The sequence below is a fragment of the Globicephala melas genome, chromosome 1, assembly GCF_963455315.2.
Source record: "Globicephala melas chromosome 1, mGloMel1.2, whole genome shotgun sequence".
NCBI classification, from domain to species: Eukaryota; Metazoa; Chordata; class Mammalia; order Artiodactyla; family Delphinidae; genus Globicephala; species Globicephala melas.
In genome coordinates, this window is record NC_083314.1 from 149,811,360 (window position 1) to 149,834,409 (window position 23,050).

The 23,050-nt window shown below is 47.4% G+C and overlaps 2 protein-coding genes across 4 annotated transcripts in view; one reads left to right on the forward strand and one right to left on the reverse strand.

Annotated features, from left to right (window-relative positions):
• LRRC41 (leucine rich repeat containing 41) lies at nt 1–19,194 on the forward strand. Its single transcript, XM_030870012.3, has 10 exons — nt 1–242; nt 3,850–3,936; nt 5,708–5,778; nt 11,930–13,073; nt 16,260–16,520; nt 17,062–17,226; nt 17,319–17,417; nt 17,960–18,082; nt 18,307–18,382; nt 18,498–19,194. Exons 1-10 carry the CDS (start codon nt 44–46, stop codon nt 18,715–18,717), a joined length of 2,445 nt encoding a protein of 814 aa, XP_030725872.1. The 5' UTR covers nt 1–43; the 3' UTR covers nt 18,718–19,194.
• The window catches only part of RAD54L (RAD54 like), a 26,216-nt gene continuing 21,843 nt past the window's right edge, over nt 18,678–23,050 (reverse strand). Inside the window, exons 17-18 of one of the 3 annotated variants that reach the window (XM_030870015.2) lie at nt 19,621–19,784; nt 18,678–19,525 (exon numbers count right to left, since the gene is read on the reverse strand). In XM_030870015.2, the coding sequence (XP_030725875.1) occupies nt 19,315–19,525; nt 19,621–19,784 (375 nt within the window). In that variant the 3' untranslated portion in view covers nt 18,678–19,314. The remainder of the gene's footprint in view (nt 19,526–19,620; nt 19,785–23,050) is intronic. The other 2 variants (XM_030870018.2, XM_030870019.2) reach the window with 2 other exon arrangements.

Genomic DNA, 23,050 nt, shown 5'->3' on the forward strand with positions numbered 1-23,050 from the left:
GCGGCCCCCGAATGCTACTCTCGGGCTCGCGCACCTCCCCAAGATGGCGGCGCCCGAGGCCTGGCGCGCCCGGAGTTGCTGGTTCTGTGAGGTAGCGGCGGCAACGACCATGGAGGCCACGTCCCGGGAGGCGGCGCCAGCGAAGAGCTCGGCCTCGGGCCCCAGCGCTCCCCCCGCCCTGTTCGAGCTGTGCGGGCGGGCGGTGAGCGCCCATATGGGGGTTCTGGAAAGCGGGGTGTGGGGTAAGTCGCGGGGTGAGGGGCTACCTCTGGCAACGAGCGGAGACGGCCCAGCGGCCGGGGGGCGCGGGGGGCGAGGCCGGGAGGCCTGGAGCAAGGCCCAGCCCGGGGCACTGGAAGCCAGACCTTTGGGTCGGAGCATGAATTCCGTGACTGACAGGACTGGGCACAGTAAAGGCGGAGACCAAACCGGCAGGTGGACCCGCACCGCGGCCTGGCCGGGGGGCGCGGGGGGCGAGGCCAGGAGGCCCGGTCTGGGGCGAAGCGGGCCGGGCGACAGAGGCAGGACTGACTAGCCGGGCTGTGGGCTCCGAAGTGACACTCGGGCTGGGCCGGGCTGAGGAGTCTCGGATGTCTAACGGACGGTCAGGGATGGCCCTTCTGCTTGGGGGCGGGGGCCGAGGTTGCGAGGCCCGGACGGAGGCCAGGAGGCCCGGAGGCCCGGCCCGGGGCCACCTAACCAGACTGACGGCGCGGGGCCTCCGGCGTCTGCCTGACAGACCGCGGGGGCCGAGACTCCGGAGGCCAAGCTGCTGAGCGAGGGCAGCCAGTGGACTGGAGAGCGAGGGGATGGGGCTGCCAGAGAGGCTGAAAGGCTCGGGGCGCCGAGGCCTGTCTGACGGCCCGGGGCTGGAGGGAGCGAACAGACGGCCAGGGCCTCGGATGCCAAACTGACTGAGCGACGGACTGACGGGCAGGGCACGGAGCGCCGGGGGCCGCTCGGATTGGCCGGAGCGGCGAGGAAGGGCCAGAGAGCGGGTGAAGGGAGGCCGGGAGAGGATCAGCAATCGACGGAGGCGCGAATGACGGACAGGCGGGAAGGGCCACGGAGGCCCCAGGCGGGGCGACGGCCCGGGGATCCCGAACTGGGAGGGGGCGCGGCGCCGCTAGGAGGCCTGGGTCCGAGTGGAGTGAAAGGAGGCCCGGGCCTGAGAGCGGCCGAGACCGCCAGGCCCGGCCTGGGTTGAGGGCGCCCAGGCTGAGAAGCACAGGCGGGCGGCCTAGGGCGCTGGGATGAGGGCCTGGGAGGGTGAGCCGACTAGCCCGGCCGGGGGGCCTGGGAATACGGCGGCGGGGTGGGCCGGGTAACGGAGGAGGGAGGCCTGCGGGCGGATGGGCACGAGGAGGCCGGGCCGTGGGGTGGGTACCGCTGGTCGCAGTCTGGCAGTTGAGGAGGAAAGCGCGGGTGAGCGACCTGGGCACCGACGGTGAGAGTGAAAAAGAGGAAAGTGAGAGGTCTGGGGGTAGGCCTGCCCGCACGGGACGGAGGGAGGCCTTGGGCCTGACTGACTGCTGGTGTGAGGGGGTGGGGCCCGGAGGCCAGGGCTAAAGTTGGGTGAGGAGATGGCAGGCCAGGCCGAGGGCCCAGGGAGGGGGAGGGGGTGGCAGGAGAGGAGGCCCTGGGCCTTGGGGGGGGGTGTCTAGACTAGGCCTCAGGAATGGTGGTGGTGGTGCTTTTGCGAGGAGGAAGGCCCGTGTAAGGTCAGGAGTCGGGGCTTGATGTCCTGGGATGGGGGTTTGGGTTACACGCGTGAGGAGGCCGATGTGGAGAAAAGGCCCTGGCGTTTGGGGGGTTGGGCCTCCAGGAATGAGCCCCAAAGCTGTGGAGTGGTTAAGGAGGTCCAGGGATGGAGGAAGGCCCTTGGTGGTGGTGGTGGTGGGGACGGATCCTGAAGAGGCCCAAGTGCCTTGTCTGCTGGGGGAAGACTGTTAGAAGTCCTCAGGCCTAGTGAGGGGGAGGGGATTGTGGAGGCCCTGGACCAACAGCTAAAAGAGTAGAGTCAGGCTGACTCATGGGCAATGGGAGAAGAGTCTCAGTGGATCTGTGCAGGAGGCTCAGAAAAATCCTGGGGAATGTGGAAGAAGGTACAGTGGATCTGGCAGTGTCAGCCTGGACCTTCCAGAATGCTAAACCTGGCTACCAGGGCAGAGGACTGGGGGTGGAGGCCCAAAGTTGGGAAGGGGAAGCATTGACGATGTGGGCTGGAAAGAAGCAAGGAAGAGCCTGGCTTAAGAAGAATGGAGAAAGGTACAGAGGAGTTTGTGAATAACGGGATGAGAATCCCTGTGGCTGTGAGAGGGGATGGCTAAACAGGGGAGCATTATGGACAGAGGAGGAAGAGCTCCTATGGGCCTAGCCCAGGTGGACAGTCACACAGAATCAAGCTAGGTCTCTTAGAAGGGCCAAGTAAGAGGCCTGCTAAGCAATGCTATTTTGGAGGAAGGTCTCAGTGTGGGCTAACAGCCAGGAAAGCTTCCTGGAAGTAGTGCACTAGCTTTTCTTTGTGTAGAGAGAGAAGAGGGGAAAATGAGTAAAGGCAGCAGGAAAGGATATAATGAGGAATAAAATAGGTATGTTATACCTTGAATGCCAGGATATGGAACTTGGACTTTATTTTGAATGCAGTAGAGTGACTACATTAGTATAATAGCATAGGGAATTAATGCTTTTCTTCAGCAGGTACATTGAGTACCTACTATGTAGAAAGAATTGTACTAGGCTCTTGGATATCTAGACTCAGTTATTGCATAAGTAAAGATAAAAGGATATCCTGGAATGTAAGTTTTGAAAGAATTTTCTCAAGTATCATGATCTTAAGACTTGTTCTTGGCAGGACAGAGATGCTTTTGACAGGATAAGAATAATAATAGCTAAAATTTAGTGAGATTATGGACAGGCATAGTCTTCAAAAGATTATGAGCATGGTCTCCTTTAATTTTCACAACAATCTTAAGAGGTAGTTATTATTATCTCAATTTTAAAATTGAGGAAACTGAGGCTCAAAGACATTAATTTGTCCATGAATTCATAATTAAGTGGTACAATCAGGATTTCACCCAGTTTTGTCCAATCTAGAGATTAAACCATTTAGCCACAATACTGTAATGCCTCTCAGATCTAGGGAAGCTAGCAAGAGCAAGTTTTGTTTTTAAGATATATTGAATTAAGAGTATAGAGCCTAATTATTTCTATTCTTCATAGGAAAGTGCTAGTTCAGGGTATAGTGGGAGCCCAAAGGATGGAAGTGGCCAGTTTGGAAGACTGGGAAGGGATTTCAGGAAAGGCTTAATAAAGGGCATGTGATACGTGAAAGATGAGTAATTGATATGCTGAAAATGGCAAGAACATTCCCAGTGGAGAGAACAGCATGACAAAGGCACAGGCAGAAAGCAGGGAGTTAGGTAACTGAAAAAAGTAGTTTATTATGGCTGAAGTGTAGGAGGCAAAGCAGGGAGCTGGAGAAGTTAGTAGGGCCCAGATTATGAAAAATTATGTGATTTTTTAAAATCACACATACTCAAAAGGACCTTTTAAATGAGGAATGGTCCATTAGGCTTGGGCAGAAGTGAACTGCCAGCTCCTAAATGAGCCTATCAGCTTGCTTTGTGGGATTATCTCACCCTTGAAGACATGCATGCCCCTGAAATTCCAGCTGCCAACTAAGTGGCTGAAGATAAGTGGACCAGAGTTTGAATTAAACTTAGGTTAGCTTCTATAAGTTCCACTCGTCAAGTGAGAAGTCTTGCCCTTCTGTTTTCCTTTCCAGTAGGATAAATAATGCTTGCAACTCTGGGAGAAAAAAGTAAATTTTATGTTTGGTTTTTGTAGCCCTCCCAGGCCCAATACTTCAAAGCATCTTACCTCTGCTCAATATATATTACTTGGAGAGGATTGAGGAAACTGCCCTCAAGAAAGGTGAGTGTTTTTCTGTCTTTTTTTCAGTCACTGATTGTAAGCAAGGCACCATGATGTTCTTCAGGTAAATATTACACCTGATACCTGCATAGAACTTCATGCTTTTCAAAAGTACCCTCACACCTATTTTCTTATCTGATTTCTCAATGTCCTGTGAAACACAAAACAAGTATGTGATCCCTATTATACTAATAAAAAAGAAACCACAGGCACACAACAATTAATAGCAAAGCCAAATAGAACCCAGACCTTTTGCAGGATCTTAGTTCCCCGACCAGGGATTGAACCCAGGCTCCGGCAGTGAAAGCAGCAAATCCTAACCACTGGACAGCCAGGGAATTCCTGAACACAGATCTTTTTTTTTTTAAGTTATTTTTTTAAATTAATTTATTTATTTTTGGCTGCATTGGGTCTTCGTTGCTGCACACGGGCTTTCTATAGTTGTGGTGCACGGGCTTCTCATTGCAGTGGCTTCTCTTGTTACAGAGCACGGGCTCTAGGCACATGGGCTTCAGTAGTTGTAGCTCACGGGCTCAGTAGTTGTGGCTTGTGGGCTCTAGAGCATAGACTCAGTAGTTGTGGCACACGGACTTAATTGCTCTGCACCATGTGGGATCTTCCTGGACCAGAGCTCGAACCCTGTGTCCCCTGCATTGGCAGGCGGATTTTTAACCACTGCGCCACCAGGGAAGCCCCAGATCTTTTTTTTTTTTTAAATAAACTTCAGTTACGACAATGTATTTTTTTAAATTCATTATTTATTTATTTTTGGCTGCATTGAGTCTTAGTTGCAGCACGCGGGATCTTCATTGAGGCATGCAGAATCTTTCACTGCGGCGCCCGGGCTTCTCTCTAGTTGTGGCATGTGGGTTTTCTCTTCTCTAGTTGTGGCATGCAGGCTCCAGGGCATGTGGGCTCCAGAGTTGTGGCGTGCAGGTTCCAGAGTGCGTGGGCTCTGTAGTTTGTGGCATGAGGGCCCTCTAGTTGAGGCGTGCGAGCTCAGTAGTTGTGGCACGCGGGCTTAGTTGCCCCACAGCACGCGGGACCTTAGTTCTCTGACCAGGGATCGAACCCGTGTCCATTGCATTGTAAGGAGAATTCTTTACCACTGGAGCACCAGGGAAGTCCTGAACCCAGATCTTTTGAATCTCTTTTTTTTTTTTTTTGCGGGCCTCTCACCGCCGCGGCCTCTCCCGTTGCGGAGCACAGGCTCCGGACACGCAGGCTTAGCGGCCATGCTTCCCGGGCCCAGCCGCTCCGCGGCACATGGGATCTTCCCAGACCGGGGCATGAACCCACGTCCCCCGCATCGGCAGGCGGACTCCCAACTACTGCGCCACCAGGGAAGCCCCTTTTGAATCTTTTGAATTAGTTTTTCTAAGTTATCAAGCTGCCTCCCAAACCCCTCATTGGACACATCTGTTAATAGCTAACATTCATCTAAGTAACCCTGTTCCAAGCACTGTCTTAGGCACTTTACCTGGGGAAACTCATTTAATATTTTCAACAACTCTGTGAAATTGCTATTAACAACTACATTTTATAGATAAGGAAACTGAGGTACAGAAAAATTAAGTATCTTGCCCAAGGTTACACTGCTAGACTATGGTTTGCTGATATTTGAAGCCAGGCAGTCTGTCGTTAGAGCCAGTGCTCTTTACCACTCTGCCATGTTGCTCCTGTGAACCTAGAAAAGGACATTAAAAGGCTGATGTACTTCACTCATGGAGACCAAGGAGCAGCCAAGTAAATGTGATATTTCTCTCTACAGGCCTCTCCACTCAGGCCATTTGGCGCCGACTATGGGATGAGCTGATGAAGACAAGGCCTTCCAGTTTGGAAGTAAGTTAAGGCACCAGGTAGAACTCTGGCCTGACTTTGCACAGTGAAAGCAGGAATAGCACACAAACACAAGCTGGGTACTGGTGAAGTGCAGGGGCAGGCATGGAATGAATTTGGGAAGAGGTCTCTGATGGCTTGTCACGAAGTTCTTTTCATTTGACATTTGTCACTGACTTGCTTGTTCACCATGTTTGCAGGTGACACAAAACAGGGAAAGGTAGTGATCACAATGGATGGCAGAACCTGGATTCAGATCTTGACAGGGCTGGAGCAATGGTCAAACCTAACAAGATGAAAGTTAGCAGAATAAACCAACTCTCCACTTGAGTCTAAAAAATTCTAATTGCAAGACCTCAGGGTAGTGGGTGGAGGGGTCTGGCTCAGCAGCAGCTAGAATAAAAAAGATTAAGGGGGTTTAGTCTACATTGTGCTAAAGCCACTCATATAATGACTATATCCTGAGCTGTGTGAACTAATGTAACTATAATGTAGACTGAAAGACAAGGGGGATGATAGACCTGCTTGACTCTGCAGTGGTCAGGCTATCCCTGGAGTATGGAGAAAGAAGTCAAAGCCACATCATGTGAGTCACATTTGGAAGACTGGAGATGTTTTTCCTGAAAAAGAGAAGACTTGGGGAACATGAACTGTCTTGAAATATTTGAAAGAGGGATTAACAGACTTGTTCTGGGTGGAAGCTAAAGGAGGATAAATTTTTGCTAAACTGTAGAATTTTTAAACTCTGAGGTTATTGGTGATGAAACAAGCTAATTCCAGAGGTAATAAGCTTCCCATCACTAAGTGTTTAATAGAGTCTGGATAACCCCACCTGACACAAGGGTACTGTATCAATAGAAGAAGTTTGGCATTGTTGGAGATATTGGACAAGATACTTTTAGGGGTCCTCTTAGCCCTTAGAATAATAAGATTCTATTATTCATTGGTTCAAATATAACTCACTGGAGCTCTCATTTAAACAGAATTCCTTTTACTGCTCCATAATTCGGTGACAGGACAGATTGAGTTCAATAAACATTTACTCAGACTTACCACATACCACATCTTATGCTGAATATTAGAGGTACAGACACAATCCCTAATCTTGAGGAACTGTCAGTTTAGTGGGGAAATCTGCAAACAAATACATCATGTATGGTAGGCCAAGTGGTATGATCGAGTGTAGCGAGAAGGTTGAAGGAAAAGGGAGTAAGAAATTCTTTCCTAGGAAGTAGTATTTGAACTGGGCTTTATATAGTGAATGAGGCCAAATGACAAGAGAACAAGCTTTTATCAGAAATTGGAGATTTATTTTGTGGGGATACACTAGGTTCAGTAATAACATTCAGCTCCATATCCTTCAGCTTTTCCACTTCTAGATGTAGATGCAGCCCCTGGAGTTCAGCATAATGACATTGAGGCCCAATGAAATTATCAGGCATTATGTATAGGAGTTAGGCCTTATGAGGAGGGGAAGTGGACACAAGAATGTTAAGAAACAGCAACAGCTTCCTGCAACCTTTAAAGAAACATGAGATTCACTTTGTCACAGTGTCTCCCAAGTAGTATGGTTGACTAACAGGTGATGGAGACTGTAATATCTTTCTCTTTGAGAAAGCTTTTTCCACCATTATCTCAAGCTTCCTGGGAAGGAATGTCTATTTGTTATCTGTTTCCTTGTCTCAGAGTATTTCAGAATATATAGGAAGCCGCAGGCCTGGTGGCCTAACAGTCACCTACGCAGAAGTCCTGACTTGGAGCATCATATCCATTCCAGAGGGTGTCTGCTTCCACTTCCCACTTTTGCATAACAGTAACCTTCACTTCATTCATAATTCAGACAGTTATTGAGTGACTATTCAGTTCCAGGCACTATGCTAGGTTCTAGGTATATAGTGGTGAGCAAGATAGAGTACCTGGTTGCTTATGGAGCAATAGTGTTTCAGACTGTGTAGTACTAGTGTATATGTGTATTAAGAGATCTGCAGAATAAAATAGATATTCTGGAGACAAAGCAATGGGGAAATGAAGGATTATTCAATCAGTGGTTCTCTAGTAACTGGTTAACCATTTGGAAAAAATAAAGTTAGAGCCTCACTTTACAATATACTCAATTTCTATATAGATTAAAGATTACATTGTAAAAAGTAAAAGCACAAAACAGTTTTAAAAAAGAATAAAGGTGACTGGTTATCTAATCTCAGGGTGGAGAGTACTAGTAAATAGGCAGAACCAAAAAAGAAAATATGGACACATCTGGCCACATAAAATGCCAACACTATAAATACAATTTAAAAGGCACGTAAAAGAATGTTTGCAACAATATTTGCAATATAAAAGGATACAGAAGATAAGACAGGTGAACAGTAGAATAAAATGAATACAGATTTGGACAAGTTTCAAAATATACAAAAATCTCCAGTAAAGTAAAAAATGTTCAATCTCATTAATAATAAAAAAATGGGAAAGTAAAATTATACCTCTTAAATTAGTGAAGTATTGTTTTAATTTCGTTTTGTTTTAAAAGATAATTCCAGGGGTGGGTAGGACTTGCATTTTAATATGCTGGTGGTGGGAGCAGAAATGTTACAACTTTCTTGGTGGGCAATCTGGTGATAATTGTCAAGAGTCTTTAAAATATTCAAATTCTTCAACTAGAAATTTTAAGAAGTATATATCTTATGGTATATAAAATTGAGATACTCGTGAAGATTTATTTCCAGATGTTCATTACAGCAAAGTTTAATATAAAAAGCTAGAAACAATTTAAGTATTCAATAATATAGAAATTATTAAATATAGTACATCCATATTTTCAAAATATTAATAAAGTCATTCTAAAAATATTTAAATACGTGGTGGTAAAAATGTTTAATGATGTGGTGATATGTAATGTTTAAAAAAAAAGCCCAGCATTTGAAACTGTTCAGAATTGTCTCAGTGTTATAAACACAAATACCTATAGCTCATCACATATACATATACACTCCAAAAAGTTGGTTTACACATGATTTTTGATTTGCTTCCTTATAGTTCCACAAACAATATTTCTGTTATCAGAAAAACAGTGGACGATATATAGTTTATGAGCATTTGCAGGCTCTAACAGTTTAGTACAAGAAAATATTTAGCTCTCCCTAGTTTGTACACACTTCTTCCTTCCCTACCAGTACCTGAGCTGCCAGCCCGTTGTGGATGGGCCAAGGACTGATTGTGTTGGTAAGCAAATGTCATGTCACCTCTTTGGTGGTGCCTTATTTCCCCTACTCTCCCCCAAAAGAAAGTATTTAAATCACTATGCATTGTCTGAACTATAGTGTATGAACTATAGTGTACAGGTCCACAACATGAGTGGTTTGGACTAGATCTCTCAGGTATTTTTCAGCTTTGAAGTTTTAGCATAGAATCTTCTACAAGGTGGTGATGGAATAAAATGCAGTGAATTGCTATCTGCTTATGCATTAATTCATGAGAAAGAAGCCATTGCAATAGTCAACTAATTTTACATACTCATTTAATTTTCACAACAACTCTGTCATGTAGGTATAGTTTTCTTCCTCAGTTTACAGATGATGAAACTGAGGCAGAAAGAGGAAAAGTGACTTACCTAAGGTGACAGTTCATGAATGGCTGACCGGACATTCAAGTTGAGGCAGTCTGGCTCTGGAGTGCATGCTCTTAATCACTATGTCATGCTGCTTTCACTGTGGTTATCACAGGTCTGGGGTGTTCCAATTTCAAATATTCTCTCCTATTGTCTTTGTAAACCAATAAAATGTCTGAAAAACCCAAGTATTTAGTTATCTAAAGTTCATATTCCACATGCCTTATAGTCGGAAACAGCCACAATATCTTGGTTCACGTTCACATATTTGTCCATATTTTAGGCCCAGATCTCATGGTAACCATCTATTTCACTTGTGAAGTTGAAGCCTTGCTAGGGATACCTGCAAGTATTTTTCAAGGCTGTGTGGGCCAGCAAATGTGTGAAAAAAGTGCTAGAATGAGGCAGGATTAAAGGATTCAGGAATACCCTCTTAGCTTCTACTTAAGGCTGAGTAGAGATTTGGTTGCCAGGTATTTTTTTCTGCTGCCCTCAGGCCCCCACACTGCTGCTGGAGGGGCCTTTCTCACTTGTTGTGCCATGCAGTTAGCTTAAACATGAAGTCGTTCCTAATTATTACCACAGCAGGGTCTTGGGGAATAGCTAGGGCAAAAGGAATGACACTTTTGCCTGAGAATAGGGGCCCACCTCCTGCCTGCCAAGAACCTCATATAAACTGAGGGTCAATCTGGTATGAGGGAATGCATGGAGGCAGGGTAGATACCAAAGGAAGTATCTTATTTTTAGCCTTTGGGAACCTCAGGCCCCACCACCTTCAGGTTGAATAAGCACCCTGCTTAACAGGCTCTGCCTCCATCCAGTCCATTTCACATTTCCCATGTGGGGTAATTATTATCATTAACAGAAGTTACATTTTGTATTTTACAGTTTACAAGGTGCTTTAAACTTGCACTGTCTCATTTGATCTTCACAACAAACCTGTGAAGCAGGTGATATTATCCACATTTTACAGATGAATAAAGAGGTTTCAAGAGGTCCAGAGTATAGTGGCAGAGCTGGCACTTTTATGAAAGTCATCAGACTTTCTATGCACCTTAGGAGAGAATGGGGACTTAGAGAAATACTTAGAGAAATATCAATATTTGTCTCAATGTGTCCTTTGGGGGTAGGTAGCAGTAATTCCTAATCTCTGATATATACATCAGAATCATCTGGGGAAGGTTTAAAAAATAAAGATGCATGGACCTTACCTCAGATGTAACATAATATAATCACCAAGTCTGGGTACATGGCATATGAATTTTGGGAAAAAGCTCCACAGTAAATTCTGATGTATATCAAAGCTTAAAAATCACTTGTGGAAAAAAAAAATCACGTGTGTTCAGTTCTTCTAAATGTATCAGAATAGCCTGATGAAATCTCATACCCATCAAAGCAAAGTATTGCCTTGGAGAAAACTAAGGCACTAGTTTTCTAGTTGCTGCCTCCTCTCCAGGTATTTCTAATCTGGTTGGGATGAGATGTGTATACAGGAAGAGACTCAACACCATCAGACATATGTACCAACATCTAAGACCTGATAGTCAGTATCAGAGTACCAACATGAGAGGTAGGGGGGAGGGGTAGAAAGTGGGGCAGACACTCAATGAGACCAACAGCCTCAAAGAGCAAAATGTTGGTAGGTCTTCATGAAGTCTATTTGATCTGGCAATGGAGAGCATTTCTGGCAGAGGTAGGAAAGGAAAAAGAAGGCACGTTTGGGTCAGTGAGGTGACCAGTTTCGCCAGAGCAAAGCATTCATGAGCAAGGTGTGGCAGATAAAGCTTCTCAGGTAGGCAGAGGCTATATTGTGGACAGCTTTCCCTGCCAGTCTGAGGAACTTCAAATGTGTTGCAGCACTGATCCCCTAAGCAGTGGGGAGACATTAGGGGTTTTAAAGGAGAATAATGTAATCAGAGTTTTGTTTTTTAATACAAAGATGAACCCAGTGGACTTGTGCAAAAGTTTGGGAAGGGGAACAAGCAGAGGAATCAGGAAGCTAATGAAGTAGCCAGGTGTTAGGTGATAAGGGTCTGAACAAAGGTGGTAGCGTTAAGAATGGAAAGTTAGGATCAGGTTCTAAAAACAAGTGTGGAAGAACTTACAGGGTTGAATGTTTCACTTGGGAGGCACTATAGTAATAGTCTCTGGAACCAAATTTCCTGGGTTCCAATCCTTTTTTTTTTTTGGCTATGCCGTGTGGCTTGTGGGATCTTGGTTCCCCGACCAGGGATTGAACCTGGGCCCTCAGAAGTGAGAGCTCAGAGTCCTAACCACTGAATCACCAGGGAATTCCCTCCTGGGTTCAGATCCTAATCCTGCCCCTTAACTGTGTAACCACAGGCAATAACATTTGTGCCTTGGTTTTCTTACCTGTAAAATGGATCTAATAGTAATATATACCTCAAAGATGTGAGGATTAAATGAACTTGCATACATTATTTAGAATGTTACCTGGCTCGGTAAACAGCTAGCTATTGGAAGGAAGGAAACTGGGTTCCATGGGTAGCACTTAGTATCACAGCTGTCTGGAATGTTCTCTGCTTTCAGAGCGTGACCTGTTGGCGAGCCAAGTTTATGGAGGCCTTTTTTTCCCATGTTCTACGTGGGACCATTGATGTGTCTTCTGACAGGCGTCTTTGTGACCAGCGCTTCTCACCTCTCCTGCATAGCTCCCGCCATGTCCGGCAGCTCACCATCTGCAACATGCTGCAGGGTGCGACTGAGCTGGTGGCTGAGCCCAATCGCAGGGTTCTGGAGACCCTGGCCAGTTCCCTGCACACCCTCAAGTTCCGCCACCTGCTTTTCTCTGATGTGGCTGCTCAGCAGTCACTTCGGCAGCTGTTGCATCAGCTTATTCACCATGGGGCTGTCAGCCAGGTGTCGCTGTACTCCTGGCCTGTACCTGAGTCAGCCCTTTTCATTCTTATCCTCACCATGAGTGCTGGCTTCTGGCAGCCAGGCCCCGGTGGCCCACCCTGCCGCCTCTGTGGAGAGGCCTCCCGAGGCCGGGCCCCATCCCGAGATGAAGGGTCCCTCCTGCTGGGCTCACGCCGGCCTCGCCGGGATGCTGCTGAGCGATGTGCTGCAGCCCTGATGGCCTCCCGGCGGAAGAGTGAAGCCAAGCAGACGGCCAGAGGTGCACCTGCCGCTCGGGTAACACGCCGGAGCACACAGGAGAGTCTGACAGCAGGCGGGACAGACCCTAAGAGGGAGCCGCTCCCTCCAGCCACTTCCCATGAGGCTCCTGGCACCAAACGCCCACCCTCTGCTCCAGCCACCACCTCCTCTGCCTCTGCTTCTTCTTCCACATCCTCATCTAAACGGGCTCCAGCTAGCTCAGCCCCACAGCCTAAGCCCCTAAAGCGTTTTAAGCGAGCTGCAGGGAAGAAGGGTGCTCGCACCCGTCAGGGGTCTGGTGCTGAATCTGAAGACCTATATGACTTTGTTTTCATTGTGGCGGGTGAGAAAGAGGATGGGGAAGAGATGGAGATCGGGGAAGTGGCTTGTGGAGCACTGGATGGATCAGATCCCAGTTGCCTGGGGCTTCCAGCACTGGAGGCCTCCCAAAGATTCCGCAGCATTTCCACCTTGGAGCTCTTCACGGTTCCACTCTCCACAGAGGCGGCTCTGACACTGTGCCACCTGCTGAGCTCCTGGGTGTCTCTGGAGAGCCTCACACTCTCCTATAATGGTGAGTGCCCTGGAGGGGCAGGGGTTGGGTCTCCCAGCAGCACCAGCTGTGTGCCCAACCCTGTGGAGGGGAATAGGGGGTATGATCAGGAAGCTGCCTTCTCACAGGGAGGCAGAAGGCACACACATGATATAGTGGCAGACTGTCGGTGCTAGAGAAGATGAACACAAGGTCTACAGGCTTGATTTAGTTGGAAGCAGGGGTTCCTGAGGGACAATGAAAATCTGAAGAATGAGTCTACCTTAGATATGGTAGGCAAACCAAGGACAGGTGGGAGAATATAGTGTATACAGGGCCAACCAGGACTGAGGTTGGATCTCACTAATCATACCAAAGCAGCTATATAAAAAGGTGTGGGATACCTTTTTTAAAAAAAAATCAGACCAGCAACCTGCAAAACAGCCCTCAGTTCTTTCCCATCTGGTTGTGCCCAGCTAGCCAAATTTCAGTTCTGGCTAAATCCAGCAATCTGCCTAGGTTGCTGAACACTGCTAGAGAAAGTCACACAACTGCAGATTGGTGCTACTATATACATTCATGGTCATCATCCTCATATGAACCCTGTCTGCAACATCAGTTCCATTCCTACCCTACCACTTCAAACCCTTCTTTTCCTCTCAGCAGATGACCACCTACTTCACAGAAAATAGAAGCCATCACACATGAACTCCTTCAACATGTTAACCAACCTAGAAACTCCTACACCTGCACTCTTCCTTTCTTCCTTCATCACAATGGGAGAAATGGCTGCCCTATCTAAGGCTAACTCTTCTGCCTGTGCTCTGGATACATAACCTCTTAACTCCTTAGGAAAGCACATTTTTCAAATGCCTCAATAAGAGCTAACTTTTATATACTGCCTACTATGCATCTGGCATATTTTAAATATTCTTTTTTTTTAAATTATTTTATTTATTTATTATTTTTGGCTGCATTGGGTCTTCATTGCTGCACGCGGGCTTTCTCTGTTGCGGCGAGTGGGGGCTACTCTTTGTTGCGGTGTGAGGGCTTCTCACTGCAGTGGCTTCTCTTGTTGCGGAGCATGGGCTCTAGGCGCGCAGGCTTCAGTAGTTGTGGCTCGAGGGCTCTAGAGCGCAGGCTCAGTAGTTGCGGCACACGGGCTTAGTTGCTCCGCGGCATGTGGGATCTTCCCGGACCAGGGCTTGAACCCGTGTGCCCTGCATTGGCAGGCAGATTCTTAACCACTGCGCCACTGGGGAAGCCCCTTTAAATATTCTTTAACTAATTTAATCCTTACAATTCTGAGATCAAGTGACTTGCCCAGGATAAGTTAGTAAATTGTAGAGCTAGAATTCAAACCCAGGTAACCTGGCTCCAGAACTCATGCTTATAAACCACTTAATGCTGCCTCTCTTCTCTCAATCAGGTATCCACCAAAAACTACCACCACCACCTCCATCTATTCCATTTATTAACTGTCCTATTCTTCCATGCCCTTCAGAGACAACCTTAAGAGTCATCTGTGCCCTCTTCTCTCACAGCCACTCCAGCCTTGCTTCCACCCTGTCTACTGCATCAAGGACCTCGAGGTGACCAACGTCATCCTTGTTGCTAAGTCCAATATATACCTTTCAGTCATCTTAAATTAACTCTCGGCATCATCTGCTATTAAGTATTGTCTTCTTCGTGAAATAGTCTCATTTCTACTACCTCAAAATTTTCTGAGTTTTTTTTCCCTCCCTTTCTGGACATTACTTCTCTCTTAATGTTCAGAGAGCCTCAAAACTCTCCCAGTTTACACATGCTTACTGGACTTCGTTTCAAAGACCAACTATGCTGAAGACACCCCCATTTTATGACATTAGCCCAGATCCTCCTCCTAAACTCCAGACCTATTTATCCATCTGACAACTAGATATCACAGGATTCATAAACCACACTCCCCAACCTGAATGCGTCTTCTTCCTTCTAAACAGACCTTCCTTCTGTTCTCAGTGACATCACAGATTCAGTTGCTCAAAAAAAAGCCTGGATTCTCTTACACCACATATATTTGGCTACCACGTGGTACAATCTCTCAGATTCATTTATCTCCACATTCTTAATTCAGACTACCATTACCTCTCATCTGGATTCACCATTTCAGCAGTTCCTTCTGACTCCATACACACCATACAACTCATTTTTTACACTGCAACCCAAGCATTTTCAAAACTGCAAATCTGTCAATCATCTAAAAATTCAACGGCTTCTTGTCACTGTATGTTTTTACTTAGAGGGCCATTCATGTTCTTACCCTGCTTACCTCTATAGTGGAATCGTCCCTCCCTCATACTTTACACACTAGCCACATTGAGTATTTCTCAGTTCTTGGAACCTGCCACTCTTTCTCCTTCAGGTCTTGATATATGCCAAGTTCACTCTGCCAGTCACTCCTCCTCCTTTTAGCCTCTCTTTTATGTTCTTTAGGACTCAGCCAGAGAGTCTTTACTGACGAAAGCTAAATTGGGTGTTAAGTACCCATCCTTTTACTTCCATAGCACTCTACTTCCCCAGTCCCCATCATCTGCTTTTGTTATCAGGCTGTATAGGCAGGAACAAAATCTGCTGCTCATGACTACCTAGCAGAAAAACAAGCTTACCAGGTGCTTACCATGGGTAAGGTTTAGTTGAATGAATGAATCAAAAGGAGCCTGCTCAGTCCAAGGAGAGATAAAGGTGTGGCTTCCAAGGAATTATTTGCTCTGTGGCATTAAGCAACTGCCCTAACCTTTCTGGATCCTACTCCCTTCTGTGGGATGTGGTTATCGTTTTCGGCCCTATTCCCACCCAATGAATTTAAAAGTATTCCCTATTGGATCACTGTCACTCTCCTGCTTAGTTTTCAGATGTTCCCCATGACCTATAGGAAAAGTCCAGAGATCTCTGCTGCTGTCTGGGCCCATCAATCAGCTAGCAGCCACATGCTGTCCCACCACATCCTATCTTCTGTTTTGTGACTCTGCCCTGACTGATGTTTGAGGGCATGGCCCAGTAGAGGCGGCATCAGTAAGCTGGTTACCTGAGGAAAAAGCAAGACAATGGATGAATAGCTGAGAATGATTTAAAATAATCTGAGCCAAAGCTCAGATTTGGTAGTTATCAACAGAAATATTTGGAGTTGTATCTGAGTATTACCCCTACTGATACTCCCACATGACTGACCCAATCTCTTTCCTGCCATAGGCCTGGGCTCTAATATCTTCCGCCTGCTAGATAGCCTGCGGGCCCTGTCAAGCCAGGCTGGATGCCGCCTCCGTGCCCTGCATCTCAGTGACCTGTTCTCACCACTGCCCATCCTGGAGCTGACACGTGCCATTGTGCGAGCCCTGCCCCTGTTGCGGGTCCTCTCTATTCGTGTCGACCACCCTAGCCAGAGGGACAACCCTGCAGTACCAGGGAATGCAGGGCCCCCTAGCCACATAATTGGGGATGAGGAGATACCAGGTGAAGTACTATGCGCGTGTGTCTATCTCCACAGACGTGTGCAGGTCTATTTGTGTGGGGAAGGCAAAAGATCTCTAATCCAGGCCAGTCACCACACACTCCTGGCTTATCTGTAATTTGTTGCCTTTAGAGCCCGTTCTTAAAGATAACCATGGGTTGGATAGATCCCAGACCAACACTAGCCCCGTAGGGAGTGACTATGGCAGATCTGTCTCCAGAAAGGGGTCTGAACCAAAACAGACCTGACCGTTAGACTAGATTGGGTCCCCATGCTGTATGTCCCCTTAGTTCCTGCATGTCTCATATGCCACCATGCTGCATACTCTACTTGTGTCTGATTAGTTGTGTTCTTGGATTAAAAGCACCGTTAAGGACAAGGACTAAATCGTATATTAGCATACTGCCTCGCATATAGTAGGCACTCAAGGACGAGTAGACGAATAAATGATTTTTCAGTGAATCCTTTAAGGACAGGATGGGACCTGCAATGGGAGAGAAGTAGCAATGGCCAGCTGTAATCTTCTCTCCCTACCATATCCAGAAAACTGCCTGGAACAGCTGGAGATGGGATTTCCACGGGGAGCCCAGCCAGCCCCACTGCTCTGCTCTGTACTGAAGGCCTCAGGTTCTCTGCAGCAGCTGTCCCTGGATAGTGCCACCTTTGCCTCTCCCCAAGATTTTGGGCTTGTGTTGCAGACACTCAAAGGTAGGACCCAGTTAGAATGGTAAAGGGAAAATAGAAGGGGACTTTGCATTGTTCTTTGAGAACACTAAGGTCCATAAACTTTCCCGATCCAGAGTACAACCTAGCTCTGAAAAGGCTGAGCTTCCACGACATGAATCTGGCTGACTGTCAGAGTGAGGTGCTGTTTTTGCTCCAGAATCTGACTCTTCAAGGTAAGTTCATCCAGAGCCTGGGGCATTCGTGGGTCCTCACTGCAGATCTGCCACGGTCTCACTGAAGGAGCAAGCCACTGTTCTTTTCTTGGCCTTATGTCATCTATAAAATGATCACAGAACCTGCATCACCTTCCTTCTAAAGGGTCCCCTACTCAACTCTTCCTATACTAAACATGGGAAATTACTCACTTGGAGAGTGCTTCACCTAAAAGTTTTTCTTACCTTCCAGTGGCTGACAAATGATGGTGGTGGGAAGGGATAAATGTGCTGCCAGGAGCCCCCTCATAGACTTGTAGCTAATGCCCACCCCTGCATAGAAGGAAGTGTATGGAGGTCTGTGCAGAGAGCCTCCCCTGTAGGCTCAATCTCTGGTTTGAATACTGACTTAGTTGCAGCCTTGCTTGGGGTTTTGGACAAATTATTTTCTCCTTCTGGGACTCTGTAAAATGCTCATATACCCCTTGCTAAGGCCCTGGGGCCAGAGGGGCAGCACCAGTTCTCATGCTGCCATCAGAACTTAATCCACTTTCTCTTGACAGAGATTACCTTCTCCTTCTGCCGTCTGTTTGAGAAGCGCCCGGCCCAATTTCTGCCTGAGATGGTTGCTGCTATGAAGGGCAACTCCACACTGAAGGGCCTCCGGCTGCCAGGGAACCGCCTGGGTGGGGGCAGGGCCCTGAGGAGGGAGAGGGGGAAGGAGCCAGTCCTTTGACCTAGAAATTCAGTGGGTGAAGGCATACACCTCTCCACTGGGAAGACGGGGGTTGGGATATAGTTGTGCTGGGGCTTTAGGAGTCTGGGCTTCTCCCCAGCCAGAACTGGGTTGGGATACCCTTGTTCCCTGTTCTTGGGTAGAGGTGATGAGTATTTCTCCCCTTCTCCCCAGGGAATGCTGGCCTACTGGCCCTGGCAGATGTATTCTCAGAGGATTCATCCTCCTCTCTGTGTCAGCTGGATATCAGGTACATGTGGGTGTAGGGAAGGTGAAGGGAGGGCAACGACAAGGGATGGAGCTGCAGGGACACAGACCAGGGATTAGTTGACTCCTGGGTGTCTAATCCTTCTCACCCCTACCAGTTCCAACTGCATCAAGCCAGATGGGCTTCTGGAGTTTGCCAAGCGGCTGGAGCGCTGGGGCCGTGGGGCCTTTGGTCACCTGCGCCTCTTCCAGAACTGGCTGGACCAGGATGCAGTCACAGCCAGGGAAGCCATCCGACGGCTCCGCGCCACCTGCCATGTGGTTAGCGACTCGTGGGACTCATCCCAAGCCTTCGCAGATTATGTCAGCACCATGTGATGGGCCCATGCCTCACAGGCCCATACTCAGTACCATCAGCTTGCAGGGGCTGAGGCATGGGCTGCCCAGAACTCCCAACCACCAATTCTATCTTTCTCTTTCTGTCACCTTTTTTCTCTTTCTTCCTTTTGCCCTTGCACTGAGGTCTTGGATGCCTTGATGGGGCCCAGCAAAGGCATTCCCACAACTGGGTTTAGAGCCTTTGGGCTCCTTACTCAGTACCCTGGGCCAGGAGGTCACAGTGGTCATTAATCACTGAGGACAGACCCCACCCCCTTCCCTGCCCCAGGGTTCCTGCTTTCCCTCCTCAAGCAGTTACCCAGGCTTTAGTGAAGTGTAGGAGTGCCCACTACCAGGCCTCTCCTCTACTGGGCTCACCATGCTGCTCCCAGGCCTCAGTCCCTTTCATACCTTTATTCCTTTCTTTTTTTTAACCAAAAAAGTTTTTCTTATAAAATAAATTTTGGGCAAACATCATGCAGCCCTTCTTGATGATTTTTCTCTCAGAGAACAAAATTCAACAGTGCCCTATGGGGCAGGGAGCCCCCTTTCCCCAACTTCTTCCTCTTAACAGCTACACACCAGACCAGCTGGTTATCAGTGGAGGCCCTGCTGCTCCTCATGGGAATGCTGGTGGAAGACGAAGGTGATGGCAGTGGAAGCAGCATCCCAGGCAGCCTGGAGTACCTCATCCTTGAGCCCCCGCTTATCAGTGCTATGGTTCCACTGAGCCAGGTCTGAGGTGCAGTCAGAACCATCAGGGGGTGGCCAGACCTGGTGGTTGTTGACACAGCGGTGGCAGCGCAACCTGCGGGCAGAGGACAGAGCTGTGGTTACTGTAGATCCCATCTCCATGCTGTGTAGGGTGTTCAGAGGTAATGGCCAGCAGGGCACTTCACCCACCTGTCATGTGTGTCACTGGGGCTAGCCTCATCCAGGGTAAACAGCTCCTTCAACTCGCCTAGAGAGAAGTGCCGCTCCACATCCTGCTCCTCGTCCACCACACAGCTGCTCAGTGCCTTCTTGTGGCTCTGACGCTGAAAGATCTTCTCCTCAATGGTTCCTGCCTGGGGGTGGGGGGTAGGGGTGGAAGCCAGGGCTAAGTCACCTCCAAACATAGGGGGCAGGAAAACCCAGGGGTTGAAACTATAGCCACCCAAGAGAAGGGGAGATGAATGAGAAGAGTCTTGCAGCAATAACTCTGTTCATCTAAGCCAGCGGTCCGCAACCTTTTTGGCACTAGGGACTGGTGGTTTCGTGGAAGACAATTTTCATACAGACTGGTGACGGGTGGATGGGGGAGTGGGGAATGGCTCAGGTGGTTAACACGAGCAATGGGGAGCTCCACATGAAGCTTTGCTCACTTGCTGCTCACCTCCTGCTGTGCGGCCCAGTTCCTAACAGGCCGTGGACCAGTTCCAGTCCCCAGCCCAAGGGTTGGGGACCCCTGATCTAAGCCCATTTTCCCAGTCTATCTTTTGGGAATATGACTTGTGCATGTCTGCCCACCCAGGATATTTTCTGTGCCAATGGAGGATTCCAGGGCCTCGCTAAATTTCTTCAGGGTGGGCTGAGGTTTGTCTGCAGCAGCAGATCTCCACACCAAGTCCAAATCTCACTCACTCAAGTAAATGTCCTTTGAGTATCCTATGCCAGGCCCTGTGCTAATGCCAGGATACAAAGAAGAATCCAATATGATCCTTATTCTTAAACTCATAGACTACTGCGGGAGAGAGAGACATATAATTGGTACAATGATAGAAATCTGTATAGGATACCCAGGGACCCACAAGAGGGATGGTGGAATGGAATAATGTTGAAAATCTTGAAAGTAAGGATTATCCTTGAGCTGAATCTTGAAAAATGAATAGATGGTTTACAAGGAAAGAGAGAAGGCATTCCACGTGTAAGAACAAAACCCATAAGCCTGGCCTATTAGAGGACTGTGAGGAGTCTGGCCTGTCTAGAGGATGGTAGGAGTACAGTATGTAAGAGCTGGGACTAAGAAAGCCCCATACTGGAGAAACTTGGATGCCAGGCTAAAGAGCTTGGCCTTGTCTTGGAAGTGAAAAGCAAAGTTAGAATTTTTGGAAAGCTCATTCCAGAAGTAGTTGTGAAGAATGCGTTATGATAAGACCAAAGGTAAAGAATTAGGGAGTCAGATGACTATGATTTTAGTATGGAATGGAGAGGAAGGTTAGATTAAGGAAATTTTGAGAAGGTAAAATCAATGGTATAATTAGAATCTGGTTAGGAAACAGAATGGTCCAGTAGGATGATATCCAGATTTGGGTTGGGTGGATAACAGAGTCATTAAATGACAAAATTCAGAAGGGGATACTCGTAAGACATTTAAGTAGAAATATACAGTAGGTGATGGAAATATGGGTCTAGAACTCAGGTAAGAGATCTGGGCTAAAAAGTTAATTAGAGACTTGTCAATATAATGAGTGCATATAATCACAGCGGTAGGAAAACCAGAGTGGAGTTTCCAAAGAGAAAAGAATTTTAAGATTTGTAGCCAACAGTGTCAGATATACAAAGAAGAAAAATCAAGAGTCTCTTGTTTTAGCAATTAGGAAGCCAATACATCGAAAGCAGGTTCAGTGGCATAACTGGTGAGATAAGTGAATAGGAGATGAGATGAAGTAAATCTGTAGGCTTTGGAAAAATCTGACAGTGAATGAAAAGTAACCCAAGGTAGTCACTGCAATAGGACAGAGGGTTGAGAAACTTGTTTTTAAGGTGAGAGCTACTTGACAATGTTTACAGACTTCAGGGAAATAAAGGATAAACTGATCAACTAAGAAAGGAAAGGATAGGAAAAGGGTCTAGAGCAGAGCTGGAATGATAAGCCTCGAACAGAGAGGAAGGAAATGATTTTCCTTTGAGAATGGAAGGGAAGAGCAGGTGTAAAGACTGACAGAGAGAGGAAGTTAGGCAAGAGAATTTAAGCTTGGTAGCCTACATTTTCTCTGTGAAGTAGAAGACAAAGTCTCTCCAGAAAGAAGGAAAGACAGGGCCAGGTAGGAAGCTTGAGGAAAATGGTGAAGGCTTGAAGTAGCTGGTGAAGGAAATGAGATATGGCCCCGCTCAAAATGGACAATTAATCTGTGGTAGCGCCAATCTGTAAACGCAAGCTGTATCTGGCGCAGAAGCTGAAGCTGAGAACAGCTATAAGGATCCACATGGAGTAGGTATTAGGAGAAGAGTGGCTGAAAGGATGCACGATGAGGATCAGGCTGAATAGAAAGGGAAGCCAGACTGGGAGGAGCTGGGGTGGGGGTAACTAGGGACATGAGGTTGAAACAGATATAGGAGGTATGAGAAAGCTGGAAGGACAGGAAATGAGAGTAGAATGATAGGTATTAATTAAAGTTCTGGGTACTGTGTAGTTTGGGTACTGTTACAAGTTCCATACTGTGGCCTTTGGAATAATGAGAGTAAAAAAATGAGGGGGAGGACTTCCCTGGTGGCACAGTGGTTAAGAATCCGCCTGCCAATGCAGGGGACATGGGTTTGAGCCCTGGTCCGGGAAGATCCCACATGCCACGAACCAACTAAGCCCGTGCTCCACAGCTACTGAGCCTGCGCTCTAGAGCTCACGAGCCACAACTACTGAGTCCGCATGCCTAGAGCTAAGCTCTGAAACAAGAGAAGCCACCGCAATAAGCCTGTGCACCACAACAAAGAGCAGGCCCCACTCACAGCAACTACAGAAAGCCCGCAAGCAGCAATGAAGACCCAACAACGAAGACCCAATGCAGCCAAAAATAAATTATTTTATTTTTTATTTTTTTAAAAGGGACTTCCCTGGTGGCGCAGTGGTTGGGAATCTGCCTGCCAATGCAGGGGACACAGGTTCGAGCCTTGGTCCGGGAAGATCCCACATGCTGCAGAGCAACTAAGCCCGTGCGCCACAATTACTAAGCCTGCACTCTAGAGCCCGGGAGCCACTACTGAGCCCGCGTGCCACAACTACTGAAGCCCACGCGCCTAGAGCTTGTGCTCCGCAACAAGAGAAGCCACTGCAATAAGCCCGCTCAACACAATGAAGAGTAGGCCCCGCTCACCACAACTAGAGAAAGCCCGCACGCAGCAACAAAGACCCAAGGCAGCCAAAAATAAATAAATAAAAAATAAAGTTAAAAAAAAAAATGAGGGGGAGTTAAAGAGGTCATTAGAGATGAAGTCAAGGAAACGTGAAGGCCAGAGTGCTGGAAAATTGCATGGTCCTTGAAGTCAGCCAGGATGATAGCTGGATTTGGGGAAGAAATGAAGACTGAACTGGTATCCAAAGTTATTGATGAATTAGGTGAACAGCAGAAGGTAG